A 14,370-nucleotide genomic window follows, 5' to 3' on the forward strand; every position below is an offset into this window, starting at 1 on the left:
CCCCCACACCTCTGACTTTCAGGAGTTCCGTGCGTCTCAGCCCCAAATGCCTGGGTTAGAATCCCAGCTCACCCACTCACCAGCTGTGGGATCTTGGGCAAATCATCTGTCCTCTCTGGGCCTCAGTTTCATTACTTGTCAAAGGAGGATAAGAATTATACGTAATAGGAGGGAATAAAGCAATACATGCCAAGTGTCCAGGACTCAGGAGATGCTCCGTAAACAAGAGGTCCGGGCTTTGGGTGGAAGGGTTCTGGCCAAAGACAGACCTTCTGGGACCTGGGTTCGAGATAAAACGGGATGGCACATAGGGAAGCATGAGGAGCAAAGAGCCTGTGTACCCTGCCAAGCCACTCCAAGGGGCATGACAGGACCTCTGAAGTTCCACTCCACCCCCTGCACCCACTTCCCCCATCTGCCAGCCACTCGTGAGCACCCCACACCCCAAGCCAGGAGCTCCCGCCCACGGGGCAAGCCGCCGAGGAAACGGTGCAGGGAGAAGAGCAGCCACACGGCGGCAGCAGAGACCGGCCGGGGCAGCAGGGGACTCCCGGGCTTGCGAAGGGTGAGGTCAGGGGGTCTAAGATGCGGCCAAGGGGCCAAGGCCGGGGGTCCTTGGAGCCGAAGGAAGCAGGAGGGCGGTCCCCTGCCTGCTGGCCCTGCCACTGGGTCACGCACTGTAATCTCACCTGGGCGGTCGTTTATCCCTTTCTCGTTTCTTCCGTTTGTTTATTCTTTCGAGTCCACCAACCTTCCTTCCTCTCGTCCCTGCTCCATTTCCCTTCTTTTGCCCTCTTTGTCCAGCCAGGTGGTCAATCGGACCTACCATCCTGAGCCTCAGCTCCCAGTAGAACGAAGGAAGCAGATCACTTGCTGGGCTCACAACCGAGTCTCACGGCCAAAGGAAATATAGACGAGGTGTGATGTCAGGAGAGAGCCCTGCCGTGTGGCCAGACCTGGGTTCAAACTCAAGTTCTGCCTCTTCCTAGCTGCGGGTCTTAGGCAAGAATTTAACCTCTCTGCCCCCACCCAGGGTTCCTCATCTGTAAAATGGGGCTAACAATTCCCACCTGCTAGGGGACAGAGCCGGCACACAGTGAGCTAGCCATGAATGGGCGCTGTTATTCTCGGAAATGTTCAGTGAAACTGCAAGGCCTGACACACGTCAAGGATGTCATTATAATGATTATCCCTATAGCAACCAAGGCCAAACGCCTCTGCCTGACTCTCAGCTCCTTCCACCGCCAGTCTGGCCCCACCTGCCTCCTAGCCTGTCACCCAAGGCCTGATGACAGCAGCAGTGGAGAGAATAGAGGATGACAAAGCTGACAGCTGATCGTTGGGGGACGGGGCCCCTCCCACCACTCCTTGGGGCGGGGAGCCCTGCTCAGTGCCAAGTCATTGCTCAGCCCTTTGGCAGTTTCGGGGAGGAAAGAGCCTCTGAAGGGTGGGGATGTCATGAGATGCTCCCTCCATCCAGATGAGGCTCCATTCCTCCTGCGGACTGTGGCCCCGGCTGAGCTTGAGGCAGGGGTCTGGGCTCTGCCTCTTTGCAGTGGGGACAGCGACTCCTGCCCCAGCTGCCTCTTTGGTCCACAGTGAGGTTCAACGCGGGTCGAGGGTGCCTTTCCACCTTCCCAGCTTCGAACTCCACATGGGATGACATCATGACGTGTGTGGGGAACCCAAAGATTCTACTGTCTATTCCTTTGAGCTTCACTGAAAACACTCAGTCCAGGACCTGGGGAGAACCTTGTGCCCATTTTCAAAAGATTTCAATTCACTTCAGTTCTGTATTTAATCCCGGCACCAAAAATGCTCCGCTATCCAAGCCCTGTTGGAACGTCAGCCTCTCCTGGCACCAGCCCCCCAACCCGACCTCACCTTCCATCACAGAGAAGGACCACAGCACCCCCTCAAAGTACCCCGTCTCTCACCTCCATACTTTGCCTGGGCTTCTCTCAGTTTGGACCACCTTCCCCCACCCCCCGCCCATTTGACTGTCTCACTTTTTCTTCAAGACTCTGGCCCCTCTCCTCAGAAGGGTTTTCTGATGCCCCCTCCCCCCAGGTAAAGAGCCAGCCTCTCTTCCCTACTTCTGCCCCGCTGCCTGTCCCCACTTCCGTTGTAGCTCCTACCACACCAATGCCCTACCTGTCTCCCATTCTAGACGTGAGCTTCTTAAAATAGGGACTTCATCTTGAAGGGTTCAAGGTCCCCAGGCCCTTGGGCATCAGTATTGGTTAAATAGTAAGGATCACGAACACATGGACCAACCATGCACCAGACCCTGCTCTCATCACTTTGTTGGTGGAAGGTTCCCTCACTTTCTTTAGATGATGCCCTCCCAGAGGTGAGCAGATGGTCGCTGACCTACCTGCATGGAAACTTCCTGGTGCTGGCTGGGACAGGGCAGGCCAGGCTAACAGTGAACTGACCCATAAGGGTATGCCCGGCTCATCCCCTTCCCACCTGGCCTGACGTATCTGGAGGGAGGACCGTGGTGGGCGCTGATTCCAGAGCCCTGGGGAAACGCACATTTGTCCCTTCAGGCATCCATTCATTCACCGGCTCTTGCGGCTCTTGTTGCGGCCGACGGGCGCTGGGCACCCCGGACCCAGTTCTTGTCCCTGCAAAGCTGGTAGACTCCCCTGGCTGCCCCTCACCCCCACCCCGCGTCCTTCCTCCCAGAGGAAGTGGGCCAGGGGCCTCCTCCTTCCCTGTCCACCCTCCCCACACACACAGTCATCTCCCCATCGGACCCGGGTGGGCCTCCAGAGGACGCAGGTCGAGCGCGGGACCCTTTCCCGCCCCCGCACTCCCGGCGCCCGCCCGCAGTAGCGGCTCCCCAAGGGTTTCCCCAGGGGCGGGCCCCGCCGCTCGCCACGCCCCCGGGCTCTCACCTGGCCCCGCGCCCCCGCCCCCGCCCCCGCCCCCGGCCGCCCCGCGCGCACTTCCTCCCGCCGCCCCGCCCCTTCCACATTCCTGCCCCGCCGGCCGCCCCGCGCCGCTGCCCGCGCGCCCCGCGCCGCCGCCCGCCCGCTCGCGATGAAGGCGGCCCAGGACGCGGGCGCCGAGGCGTCGCCGGGGGCGCGGTCCGTCAAGGTGGTCCTGGTCGGCGACGGCGGCTGCGGGAAGACGTCGCTGCTCATGGTCTTCGCCGAGGGGGCCTTCCCCGAGGTGAGTCCCGGCCCCCTCCGGGCCCCGAGCCCCGGACCCTGCCTCGCGCGCTCGGCCGCCGGGTCGGGTTCCGCGCGCGCTCCCCGGGGCGCCCACCTGGTCCCGCAAGGGGTCTCCCGGCGGACTGTGTGCTCAGAGGCAGTTCCCGCTCCGCTATCGGGAGCGAAGGCCTCAGTGGTATCATCTGTAAAGTGGCAAGAAGGGCACTTCGCTGGGAGAGGTGCCACAGGGACTGACTTAGGCAACCTGGGTACCCCCTAGATCCTAAGAGAGCACTTGGCGGCCCAGCATGGCTAGGAAGGACTGAGGACACTGGAGCCAGACTTGCCTGGCTGGGTTCGAATCATGGCTTTGCCACTTAAAGCTGTGTACCCTTGGGCAAGTCCCCTACCCTCTCTGTGCCTGTTTTCTTGACCACACAATAGGAATAAGATTGTGAAGAGTGAATTAATACAGGTCAAGGGCTCAGCTCAGAGCCTGCAGCAGGAAGGACCCACGGAATTTGGCTAACATCTCTTCTCCATCAGCTCTTGTTTGTGCGGGGGTGGGCTGTGTCCTGGAGGTCAGAGCGCACCAGACTCACCTCAGATAGCTTGGTTGGCACCTCAGCTCTCCTCTAACAAACTGTAGGGCCCTCGGTACCTTGCTTAGCCTCTCTGAGCCTCCATTTCCTCACACAACCTCAGAGGGCCGGAGACCCAGTGAGGTGGAATTAGGGCAAGGCTGAGAGACAGCCCGTGTGTACCAGGCACGTCTGGGACGCTCTGGGCACCTTGGCTGTCGGTCCTTCGCTTGCGCACTCAGACTGTCCAGGCGGGCTCCCAGGCACCAGGACAGGGGCTCGGCCCACTCACTTCTCAGCCCAGTTCTGGGAGTCTGTGGGTTTGCTTCCAGCATCTCGTCTCCCTCCTGCCTATCCCATCATCCTCCAAACCCCTGGACTGTTGCAGGCCCTGGGGAGTCTGATGGGGGAGGCAGGAGAAGCCAGGGCTGGTAACAGGGTCAGACCTTCCATTCCACTATGGCAGCATCGAGCCAGCTCTTGCTTTGTGGTTTGTGGAGCTGACGTCACCTCCTCTGGGCAGTCACTTTTTTTAAGTTGGGTGGGACAAGTTTCTGGGCCCCCAGATGCTGCCCAAGGGAACCCAACAATTATGGCATGGTAGGGAGAGGGACCAGGCCAGCCAGGGTCCAGGAGACTGGCTGGGAGGGGTGTCCTAGGCTCTGAGACATCACTGATGGCAAGGCTCATCCTGATTCCAGAGAGATCGCAGCTTGGAAGTGGGCTTCTGGAAGTTGATGGAATGTGTGTTTTGAAGGGCATGCTGGGGCTGGCCAGGGGAAGGGAGGACATGCTTGCCACCAGGGAGATAGAGCTGTCCTTGTCTAAGCTCCTCATCTGTTTGAGGACCCCTCTACCTCCAGGCACAAGGAAGAGCTCTTCTTTTAAAAGAACGGCAAGCACTGGAAAGGCCCCATTTTACAGGTGGGAAAACTGAAGCTAGAGAGAGAGTCTTGCCTTGGGGAGCAGGGTCCAGCAGTGACAGTGCACGTTGGGAGCCCAGATCTCCCCGCCCCTGACCAGGACACTCTCCACAGTCCCCAGTGCTCTGCCTGCCAGACCAGCCTTCTGCTCTGGCCCTGAGACTCCTCCTCCTGGCACGCCTCCAAACTCAGGGAACCAGCAGCTAGAAGACCTGGAGTCCCCCACAGGGCAGACAGTAGGTTGGGATTCGAACCTCAGGGACCCTTGTCTGGCTGTGCCCAGCCTTAAGTTCAGAGCAAGGGAGCAGAGTAGAGAAAGCTCCTGAGGTAGAGGAAAGTCAGGCACCAGCCTCTGCCCAGTCCTGGCTAACCTTTGGATCAGCAACCATTCCAAAGCCCAGGGGTCCCACAGAAGGATGGGAAGGGAAGCGGGAAGGGAGGACCAGCCCTGCCTTCCAGAACCAGCTCAGTCCCTCCTGGTCCACAGAGGGACTCTCCTTTCTTGAACTATGTTCCCCCATCCTGTAATGCTCCGTCTGTCTGTCTGTGAGCCCTATGAGGGCAGACCCAAGCCTGAGTCACCTCTACCCTGGTCTGGCTCAGACCTGGCCCTCCCTTTCTGACTAAGGACAGCTCAATAGATAAGATTAGGTATTTACTGGTCAGAGTGACCCTGCCTGGTGGTTCAAAGAACACAACAGAAGGTGTAGACAAAGTCTCTAGAGTTGGGGGGAGGGTTGTGCTGTTACAAGCCACAGGAGCAACCCAGCCAGGCAGCCTGGGATGGGGCTTGCCTGCCCACTCCGGATACCCGGGGCTCAAGAGTCAGTGACCTCAGGACAGGCCAGTGGCCTGGGACAGAGCCGGGAAGGATGGAGCCAGGTCTTTCTGCCTCAAGAGGCCAGGCTCTGGCCTCAGGCTCTTGAGCCAGAAAGACCTGGCTCCATCCTTCCCAGCTCTGTCCTCAAGAGGAAAATGGGGATAGTGCTAACTTCCCGAGGTTGTGGGTATCCCAGAGAGGACAGGTGGAGGGCCATGCACAGTAGATCCCTAGAAAATGTGGATGACGGTGTCATCTCCACAGGTGTTCGCTAAGTAGTGACACAGATCTCCTCAGGGCTTTGTGGCCGGCTGCCCTCCACCTCAGATCAGGAGGGGCCCCGCCACAGGTGAGTGGGTGCATGGAAGCTCAGCAGGTGTCAGTCCCTTCCTCGGTGACAGGCTGGGGAAGGGCCTACCACCTGCAGGGATGGACAGCAGCTGGCATGGACACTGCCGCCGGCGCTCCGCTTTCTAAGCGGGGGACGTCTATGCCGGGCCTCCCCTGCCAGCCGGTCTCCCCTATCCCACCGTAAAGGGACACTCTTCTCCTTTAACCAGTGAGGGGACGGGCCCAAGGTCATGCAGCTGGTGAGGGCCAGAGCCAGTCCAAAGCCAGGAACATCTGAGACCACAGCCACTGCTCTAGCCACCATGTCACACTGTCTCCCGCCAGGCAAGGGACCTGAGGGGAGGCAGCCTGGGCCGGCTGGGTGCTAGGGGGTGGGGCGGGGGGGTAGGTAGAGCTCTTGTCTGTACCTATTGGTAGAGGGAGTGACAGGTGGCTAGAGTCCAGGGCAAATTAAACCCCATCCCAGGGCCGTCCTCACCTTCTCCGTTGGCCCACCCTCCCCCTGTACCTTCCCAAGTGGCCTGGAGGACCACACTGACCCACCGCTAAGGGGCTGCCCCTCCCAGCAGCCCAGGGCCTGACTCAGAGCCTGCGGGCAGGTGGGCAGGCTTGAAGTTGGCCGGAGTTGAGGCAGGCGCAGTTGCCATCTGGCCTAGGAAGTGCGGAGGCCAGGAGGCCAGGGTCTCCCCATGCTGTGGCTCCACCCACCAGCCCTGAGCAAGTGAGCTCGCCTTGGGGACCCTAGCTGGTCCAGCACGCCACTCCAGCAAAGGGCTTGCATTGTCGCGCTTTGGAAACCTCCTAACCTGTTGCTCAGACCGCATCTGTACACGTTCCCCCTTCTCATTCCTGCGAGTTGTCTGTGTACCAAGAGTTGTCTGTGTACCAAGCGCGTCCTGTTTCCATTCATCCAGCCTTCATGGAGAGGGAGTGCCCTCAGCCTCTAGGCCTGGGTGGAGGGGCCTGTGGCCCCAGTGACTTCCTCCTGACGCCAGACGGGGCTAATAAGAAAGGCAGACACAGACAGGATGTGGGAAGCAATCCAGAAGAGCTTCCTGGGGGAGGTGGCATGGGGCAGGGGGCTTGGTTGGATTATGAGAGGTTGAGAGGCAAAGCAGGGACCCCCCAAAAAAGCTACAGGCTCCCCAGAGCAGACAGTGAGTCTCGTTCATGACTTCTCCCCAGCATCCAGGACTAGAGAAGGTGCCAGTGTTTACTGAATGTATATATGAGGGAGTGAACGAATGGACAATCAATCAAACAAACAAATGTAGGTTAATGTCATTCCAGGAGGAGGGGACAACGCGAAGGAAGACTCAGAAATGGGACAGTCCCCCATCCGGGGGGACAAAGATAAAAATAACAGTAGCTGGCGTGTGGGGGACTGCTCGGTACGTCAGGCTCTGCACAGAGCTAGCCTCTCACCGGATCGTTAGGGCAACACATGTGGGAGGCGCTTTCCATATTCCCGCTTTACAGGTGGGAAGGCCGGGGAGGTTCCGTGCCTCGCGGGGGCCCCCAGCCTGGAGGTGGCAGCGCTAGGCCTTACCCCCTCGGGCTGCCTACCTCGCAGAGACCCTCCCTCAGACTGTCAGACTCCCAAAGAGGGGAGCAGTGCTGCAGGCAAATCCGGGCTCTGGCCAGGGCACCCGGGCACACCCTGCTACAGAAGCGGTCCTCACAGCCTCTGCCTTGCCCCCTTCTTCCTCAGAGCTACACCCCCACTGTGTTTGAGCGGCTCACCGTTAACCTGCAAATAAAGGGGAAACCCCTGAACCTCCAAATCTGGGACACGGCAGGTGGGTGTGCGGGCTGCAGGAGGGACAAGGGAGGAGGGGGCCCCCCATGCCCAGAAGCCCAGCCCTGCTCCCTTCGTTCCGAACCAGAGAAGCCCAGCCAATCTCACCAATCTCCAAGGGAGGGTGTTGGCCACGATTAGGGTCCCCAGGAACTTGAAGCTTCTTTGCTCCTGCACCTACGTCCGCTGCCTCCCCCAACAGAGGGTAGCCAGCTATGTCCCGGAGAATACATAGGGGGAATCCATAGCTCTTTTCTCTCAAGGGGTGAGCTATTACTGGCCTCCTAAGCATTCCATCCTGGCTCTAGCTTCTGTAAGATCTGCCTGACCTTGACCTCTGCCTCCCAGCTTCCTGACCTTACCCACATAGGGTTCCGTCAAATCCACACAAGAGCTGAAAGCTCACCCCAGGGTATCCCAGCAGCCCCCTGGCCATGCAGGAGTTAAGGGGCCTTTGTCCAGGGTCCTACCTGCTTCCTACTCCTCACCTCCCAAGCTCAGGGCAAAGCAGACTTCGGACCGATGGCCCCAGTCCCTGCAGGCTGGGCCTCTGCCTGGTCCCCCACTCCTTCCCGAACAGGGCTTTCTTGGCAAAGGCTAACACCAGGGCTAACCAGGGCTAACACAGACCCCAGGCAAGCTGGGGGAACACCGCCGGGAGGGAAATGTCCGCGTGCTGAGGCCAGCTAGGCACCACGTGTGTATCAGAACACGAGGCATACAACCAGGCCCTGATCCCGGCTCCCCCATCTGCTGGGATGACCTCCCTGATGTTGGGGGAGATCTGAAGGGAATGCCCACCCCCACTCTCCCCAGGGCAAGTTGACTATGACCGCCTGCGGCCCCTCTTCTACCCCGACGCCAGTGTCCTGCTCCTCTGCTTCGATGTCACCAGCCCGCACAGCTTTGATAACATCTTTAACCGGGTAGGTACTGGGGGGTAGAGGAGGTACAGCCCCCCATAGCCAGGCCACTCTGCTCTGGCCCCACCCTTGACTCCACAGCCTGTCAGAGCATGGCAGGCCCCAGATCACTCAAATCCAGCACCTTTGGTGTATACGTGGGGAAACTGAGGCCCAGAGCAGGGGCAGCGACTTGCCAGAGGTCCCATAGGGGTTTGGTAGCAGGATCTGGACTGAGAAAGCTGAGTGGCCCAGAGGCCCCTGCAGCTCCCCAGCCTGGGCCTGTCTGAGGCTGCACGCACCGGCAGCCTCCAGCAGCTCTCGGCCCCCTCCTGTGTGACCGTTGGCTTTCAGCGGGGGGGGGGGGGTACTCCCACAGTGCCCCCCAGCTGTGTCAGGGCTTCCCAAGGCTGCTCACTGCCCGCAGGTATCAGGGATGTGGTCCCTTGAGTTGTTCTGCTCTTGTACCCTCTGCTGCCAGGGCCTCCACGTGAACAGCATGCAAACAGCATGCTCTAGGGTTCCTCAGAGCACAGCTGGTGACAGCGTGAGTCACACTGACCGCAACAATGATGGTAATAGTTACTGAGAACTTACCCTGTGCCAAGCTCTGTTCTGGGCACTTCTGCCCATTCACTCATCTCCCCTTGACAGCCTGGTGGAACCAGTAGTATTGTCCCCAGGTTGGGAGTGGGAGAGAGGTTTGGACCAGGGCAAATAGAAGGTGGCCTTGCCATTTCCCAAGATGAGAAGGAGCAAGTGGGGGGTAGGGAGGTGGGAGATGGGGGCCTGTTGGCCATCGCAGTGGAGGGCCAGGTAGACATGGGGGTCTGAGTGCAGCTCCCAGGGCTGGGCAGATCCATTTCGGCACCGCCAGTGGGGAAGAGCCTTGCACACGGGAAGGTCACCTGGAGAGAAGTGAGAGATCAGGGTCCCAGAGCGAAGTGCCAACCAGATGGTGGGGGAAGGGAGAGATGGCAGCCTGGTGCCAGGGCTCAGGCAGGACGAAGGCCGAGGATTCAATGTTGGATTTAGCAAGGCGAAGTCACAGGGGAGACCACGGTCAGACACAGGTCTGTGGAGGGGCTGGAGTATGGGAAGTCAGCCCAGGGACCCCCCCCACCCCGGGCCCCGTCTGGCTCCAGCAGACAGACGGTTTGATGCCAGTTTTTTCTGAACAGACAAACTGAGCAGGCGCGCACTCCTGGAGATCTAAATCCCCTGCCTCCAGATTCTAGACTCCCCAGCTGTCCAGGCTGAAATAACCAGGCCCTGAAGCCTCACATTCCAAAGAGCAGCTGACACAGAATAGGAGAGTTCCCTCCAGCAGGCAAACAGCTGCTGCGACCATTTTGTGAGCTGCTTTATTTTTAAAGGCTGACTTATTTCTTTATATATTTTACCCAGTTGGGAGGCAGTCCTAGGGGCCCTTACCTTGGAGAGTGGCAGGATTCTAGACCAGGCAGGAGCAGGCCTCTGGGTCCCAACCCTGGGCTCAGATCCTGCCGCTTCCAGTTGTGTGACCAAAGCCACATTCCACAGTGTCTCCGAGCCTCAGTTACTGCATCTGTACAATGGGATTGATGACAGAACTTGCTTCACGGGGACTTAGGGGATTGAAGGGTTCACACATGTGAAGTCTCAGAGCGTAGTACGGGGTAATTCTCCCTAAACGTTGGCTGCACTGATTATCATTGCTGAAGTCCACCTGGGGAGCGTGAGGTGGGAGGACATGGCTAACACACGCACCCATGCTGCCACCCTCCCCACAGTGGTACCCAGAGGTGAGACACTTCTGCAAGGAGGTGCCCATCATTGTCGTGGGCTGTAAGACTGACCTGCGCAAGGACAAGTCGCTGGTGAAGAAGCTGCGGAAAAATAGGTTGGAACCTGTGACCTACCACAGGGTAAGAAACTCAGCCCAAGGGTGGGAGGGACGGATCCTGGGAAGGGGGCGGGCTTCTGGGTATGCTGGCCCCGCCCAGGCTTTCAGCAGCAAGAGGCATCCAGCACAAACAGGGTGTAGATCAAGGTAGAGGTCATCTTGGAATGGTCTGGGCTTAGAATCGGTACCTAGAATACTCTAGAAGCTTTTGCCTGTGGAAGGGGAGCGAGTGGTCTGCCCATTCAGATAATCCTGCGCACCCACTTCACAGATAGGGAAGCTGAGGCCTGGAGAGGAACTCCAGCCCTTCAGGCCACAGGCCCCTCTCTGCTACACACCTAGTAAGTGGGTTAGTTCGTGCCGTGAGAGGCAGAGACCCATCCTGGAACTGAGGCAGGAAACCCAAAGAAGCCATGAGAGTGCTTGGTCAAGCCAGGGGGCAGGAGCTGTGGCTCCTGGAAAAACTCACCTTCCTCTTTTGTCCTGGAGACTCCCTAGGATGGCCAAGAGCGCTGTGAAGCCGTGAGGAGGCCAAACGCAAGGCCCTCCGGAGGCCTCCCCCTCAAGGCAGCCCTCTCCTCTCTCTCTGTTAGGGCCAGGAGATGGCGAGGTCCGTGGGTGCAGTGGCCTACCTGGAGTGCTCAGCCCTGCTCCAAGAAAACGTCCATGCAGTCTTCCAGGAAGCAGCCGAGGTGGCCCTCAGCAGCCACGGTCACAACTTCTGGAGGAGGGTTACCCAGAGCTGTTGCGTGATGTCCTGACATCTTGAGCCCCTCCCTGCCCCCCAACGGCCCCAGCAGCACCAGAAGGAGCTGGGCGCTGTGCTGCCCAGTCGGCTGGGCTGGACCCAGTCCCCAAGCTGTGATCACCGAACTGCACCTCACACAGCTGGACCCGCCAAGGCTGGGCCCCTGAGCTGGAGTTGCCAACCCTGGAATAGAGCGTCACCCGCTCACCCCGAGGCCTGAAGAAGGGGCTTCTGGAGCCCACCTGCCCTGTGGAGGGCTACTCCTGGAGTCCCCTAAAATGACTGCCTGCCTCCTAGCTCCCAGCCTGGACCACACATCCAGAAGCAGCCTGTTGAGCCTGGCACTGCCTCACGGCTGCCCCCAGGGCTGCCCCTTCGGACAGGGCACTCCCAGAACCCTGAGCCACACAACTCACACCCTCCCTCAGTCCTGGGGATAGTAACTAACAACTAAAACCAACTAAAACCGCATTCCTTGCCAGCTAGGTCACGTGTCTTGCTTTACACACACGCACACTCCGTAGCAGAAAAGGACCCACCACTCGTAGGCACTGGTGTGGGACTAGCCGCATCCAAACCCGGATCCAAACCCAGCTCTATCACTTCAGGATCTTCGGCAAATTACTCGAACCCTCTGTGCCTCAGTATCCCCATCAGTGAAATGGGACCAATCCCAGATGATGGCAAGGAGCCTTTAGATGAGGAAGAGCATCTGAGACGCACGCAAAGAGCTTGGCAGGTGGCTGGCACCCAGTAAGTGCTCACAAAAGGTTCACAAGAGGGTTTTTTAGTTGTTGTTTATGATAAATAAAAAATATTGCTGAGATATAATATATGTAATATATTCAACAATATTATAGTGGGGTTTTCCAGAGAAACAGAACCATATAGAACCAATAGTGTGTGTGTATATGTGTGGAGAGAATGAGAGGAATTGTAAGGAGTTAACTCACAGGATCACAGGGGCTGGCAAGTCTGAGAGTTATAGGGCAGGCTGGAGATTCAGTCCTGAGTCTGAATTCTGCAGGGCAGCCAGCTGGATGCTCAGGCAGGCTTTCTGTGCTGCAGAATTCCTTCCTCAAGAAACCTGTCATTTCTCTTAAGGTCTTCACCTCATTGGGTGAGGCCCACCCACATAGAACCAGCCACAAACATGCACCGCTTGGGTTTCATTAGAAACAGCTTGAGGGCAGGAGGGTGGGGAGGCGTCAACTGCATGACTCAGTGCATTAAGCGGCTGCCTTCCCCTCATGTCATGATCCCGGGGTCCTGGGATAGAGACCCGCATCGGTCTCCCTGCCCAGCGGGAAGTCTGCTTCTCTGTTTCCCTCTGCCCTCCCCCTCTCTCTCTCAAGTAAATAAATGAAATCTTTAGTTTTAAAGATTTATTACTTACTTGTCAGAGGGAGAGAGAGAGGGCACAAGCAGGGGGAGGGGCAGAGGGGGAAGCAGGCTTCCCGCTGATCAAGGAGCCCAACATGGAACTCGATCTCAGGACCCTGAGATCATGACCTAAGCCAAAGGCAGAGCTTAACCAACTGAGCGACCCGGGTGTCCCAGTAAATAAAATCTTTAAGAAAAAAAAAAAAAAAAGTGCTTGGGTGGCTCAGTGGGTCCAAATGTTGGTTTCGGCTCCGGTCATGGTCTCGGGGTCGTGGGATCACACCCAGCGCCAAGCTCCGTGTTCAGCGTGGAGTCTGCTAGAGATTCTCTCCCCCTCCCTCCCTCTGCTCCTCCCCACACTCACTCCCAGTCTCTCTCTCTCACTTTTTAAAAAAGAAACTCAAGAGAGGGACCACTTCATGGGCACATGGCAGAGGCAGCCGCTTGATCTCAGGGTTGTGAGTTCAAGCCACACGTTGAGTGTAGAGATTACTTAAAAATAAATCTTTAAGGGAAAAAAACACCTTAAAAAAAGAAAGGAGAAAAAAACGACAAACAGCTCAAGGGAAGGACTACTTGTGCAAGAGGAGGCCTCATGGCTTGGGATACAGAGCTGAACCGAGGCAGGGGAAATGATGCTATTGGCCTGCTCCAGAAACCCCACGTGAATTACAGGCTTCACTCCAGGAATGAATGGGAAATAACGTTTCCTGGCCTAGATTTCTAGCCTGATTGCTCCTTCCTGCCAAGCATACCCCATGCCCAGAATATTCCTTATTCTCCCCTTCCTGCCCTCCCCAAGCCCAGCTCAGACAGCCCTCTTGTCTAATTTCCCCAAATATACTTTCCTGGAGCCATGATAAGTTGCTTCGAAGCTTTTTACGCTAACTTCTTGCACATCTGTTTGTTGTTGGTTTTTACGTTATTTATTTATTTAATTTTTTATTTGACAGAGAGACAGTGAGAGCAAGAACACAAGCAGGGGGAGTGGGAGAGGGAAAGCAGGCTTCCCACCGAGCAGGGAGTCCGATGTACGGCTGGATCCCAGGCCCCTGGGATCATGACCGGAGCCGAAGGCAGACACCTAATGACAGCCACCCAGGCAGCCTGCACACCTCTCTTCTTTTTTTTTTTTTTTTTTTTTTAAAGATTTTATTTATTTATTCGAGAGAGAGAGACAGTGAGAGAGAGCATGAGCGAGGAGAAGGTCAGAGAGCGAAGCAGACTCCCCATGGAGCTGGGAGCCCGATGTGGGACTCGATCCCGGGACTCCAGGATCACGCCCTGAGCCGAAGGCAGTCGTTCAACCAACTGCGCCACCCAGGCGTCCCCACACCTCTCTTCTTGCACTAGATCTCCGCTTCCATGAAATCAGGACCTTTGCTTTGTTTCTTTGTCCCCAGCCCCTAGCTGAGGATGTGGCTTGGCCACATCCACAGGTAAGTATGGGGTACGACGTGTCCCATCGTGATGACCCAAGAGCCTGAGTGTGTGTGTGTGTGTGTAAAGTCTTGCAAGGCAGGTGGGACAAAAGGACGTGGGCCAAGGGGGCTATAGGATTAACAAGAAGGTAGGAGGAGTGATGCGCTTGGTCCCAGGAGGGTCTCCGTCTTCTCATCTTCTCACCAGACCATGGGAGGAGTAAGTTCCGCTTCCTCGCTTCTTGTCTCTTGGCAGTGTTCTATCTGGAATGAGATGATTAGATAAATAAGCAGCTTTGACGGTTAAATTTATGTGTCAACTTGATTAGGTGACAGTGCCCAGTTATTTGGTCAAACACCAGCCTAGATGCTGCCCCTAAAGGGATTTTTTTAGAGG

General features: G+C 57.5%; 1 protein-coding gene across 1 annotated transcript; it reads left to right on the forward strand.

Moving 5' to 3' along the window:
• The first annotated feature begins 3,007 nt into the window (after positions 1 to 3,007).
• RHOD (ras homolog family member D) lies at positions 3,008 to 12,000 on the forward strand. Its single transcript, XM_044259803.1, has 5 exons — positions 3,008 to 3,180; positions 7,548 to 7,635; positions 8,451 to 8,560; positions 10,309 to 10,443; positions 11,015 to 12,000. The coding sequence occupies exons 1-5, from the start codon at positions 3,049 to 3,051 to the stop codon at positions 11,180 to 11,182; spliced, it is 633 nt and encodes a 210-aa protein (XP_044115738.1). The 5' UTR covers positions 3,008 to 3,048; the 3' UTR covers positions 11,183 to 12,000.
• The last annotated feature ends 2,370 nt before the right edge of the window (positions 12,001 to 14,370 follow it).

The sequence above is a fragment of the Neovison vison genome, chromosome 7 (genome assembly GCF_020171115.1).
Source record: "Neovison vison isolate M4711 chromosome 7, ASM_NN_V1, whole genome shotgun sequence".
Lineage (NCBI taxonomy): Eukaryota > Metazoa > Chordata > Mammalia > Carnivora > Mustelidae > Neogale > Neogale vison.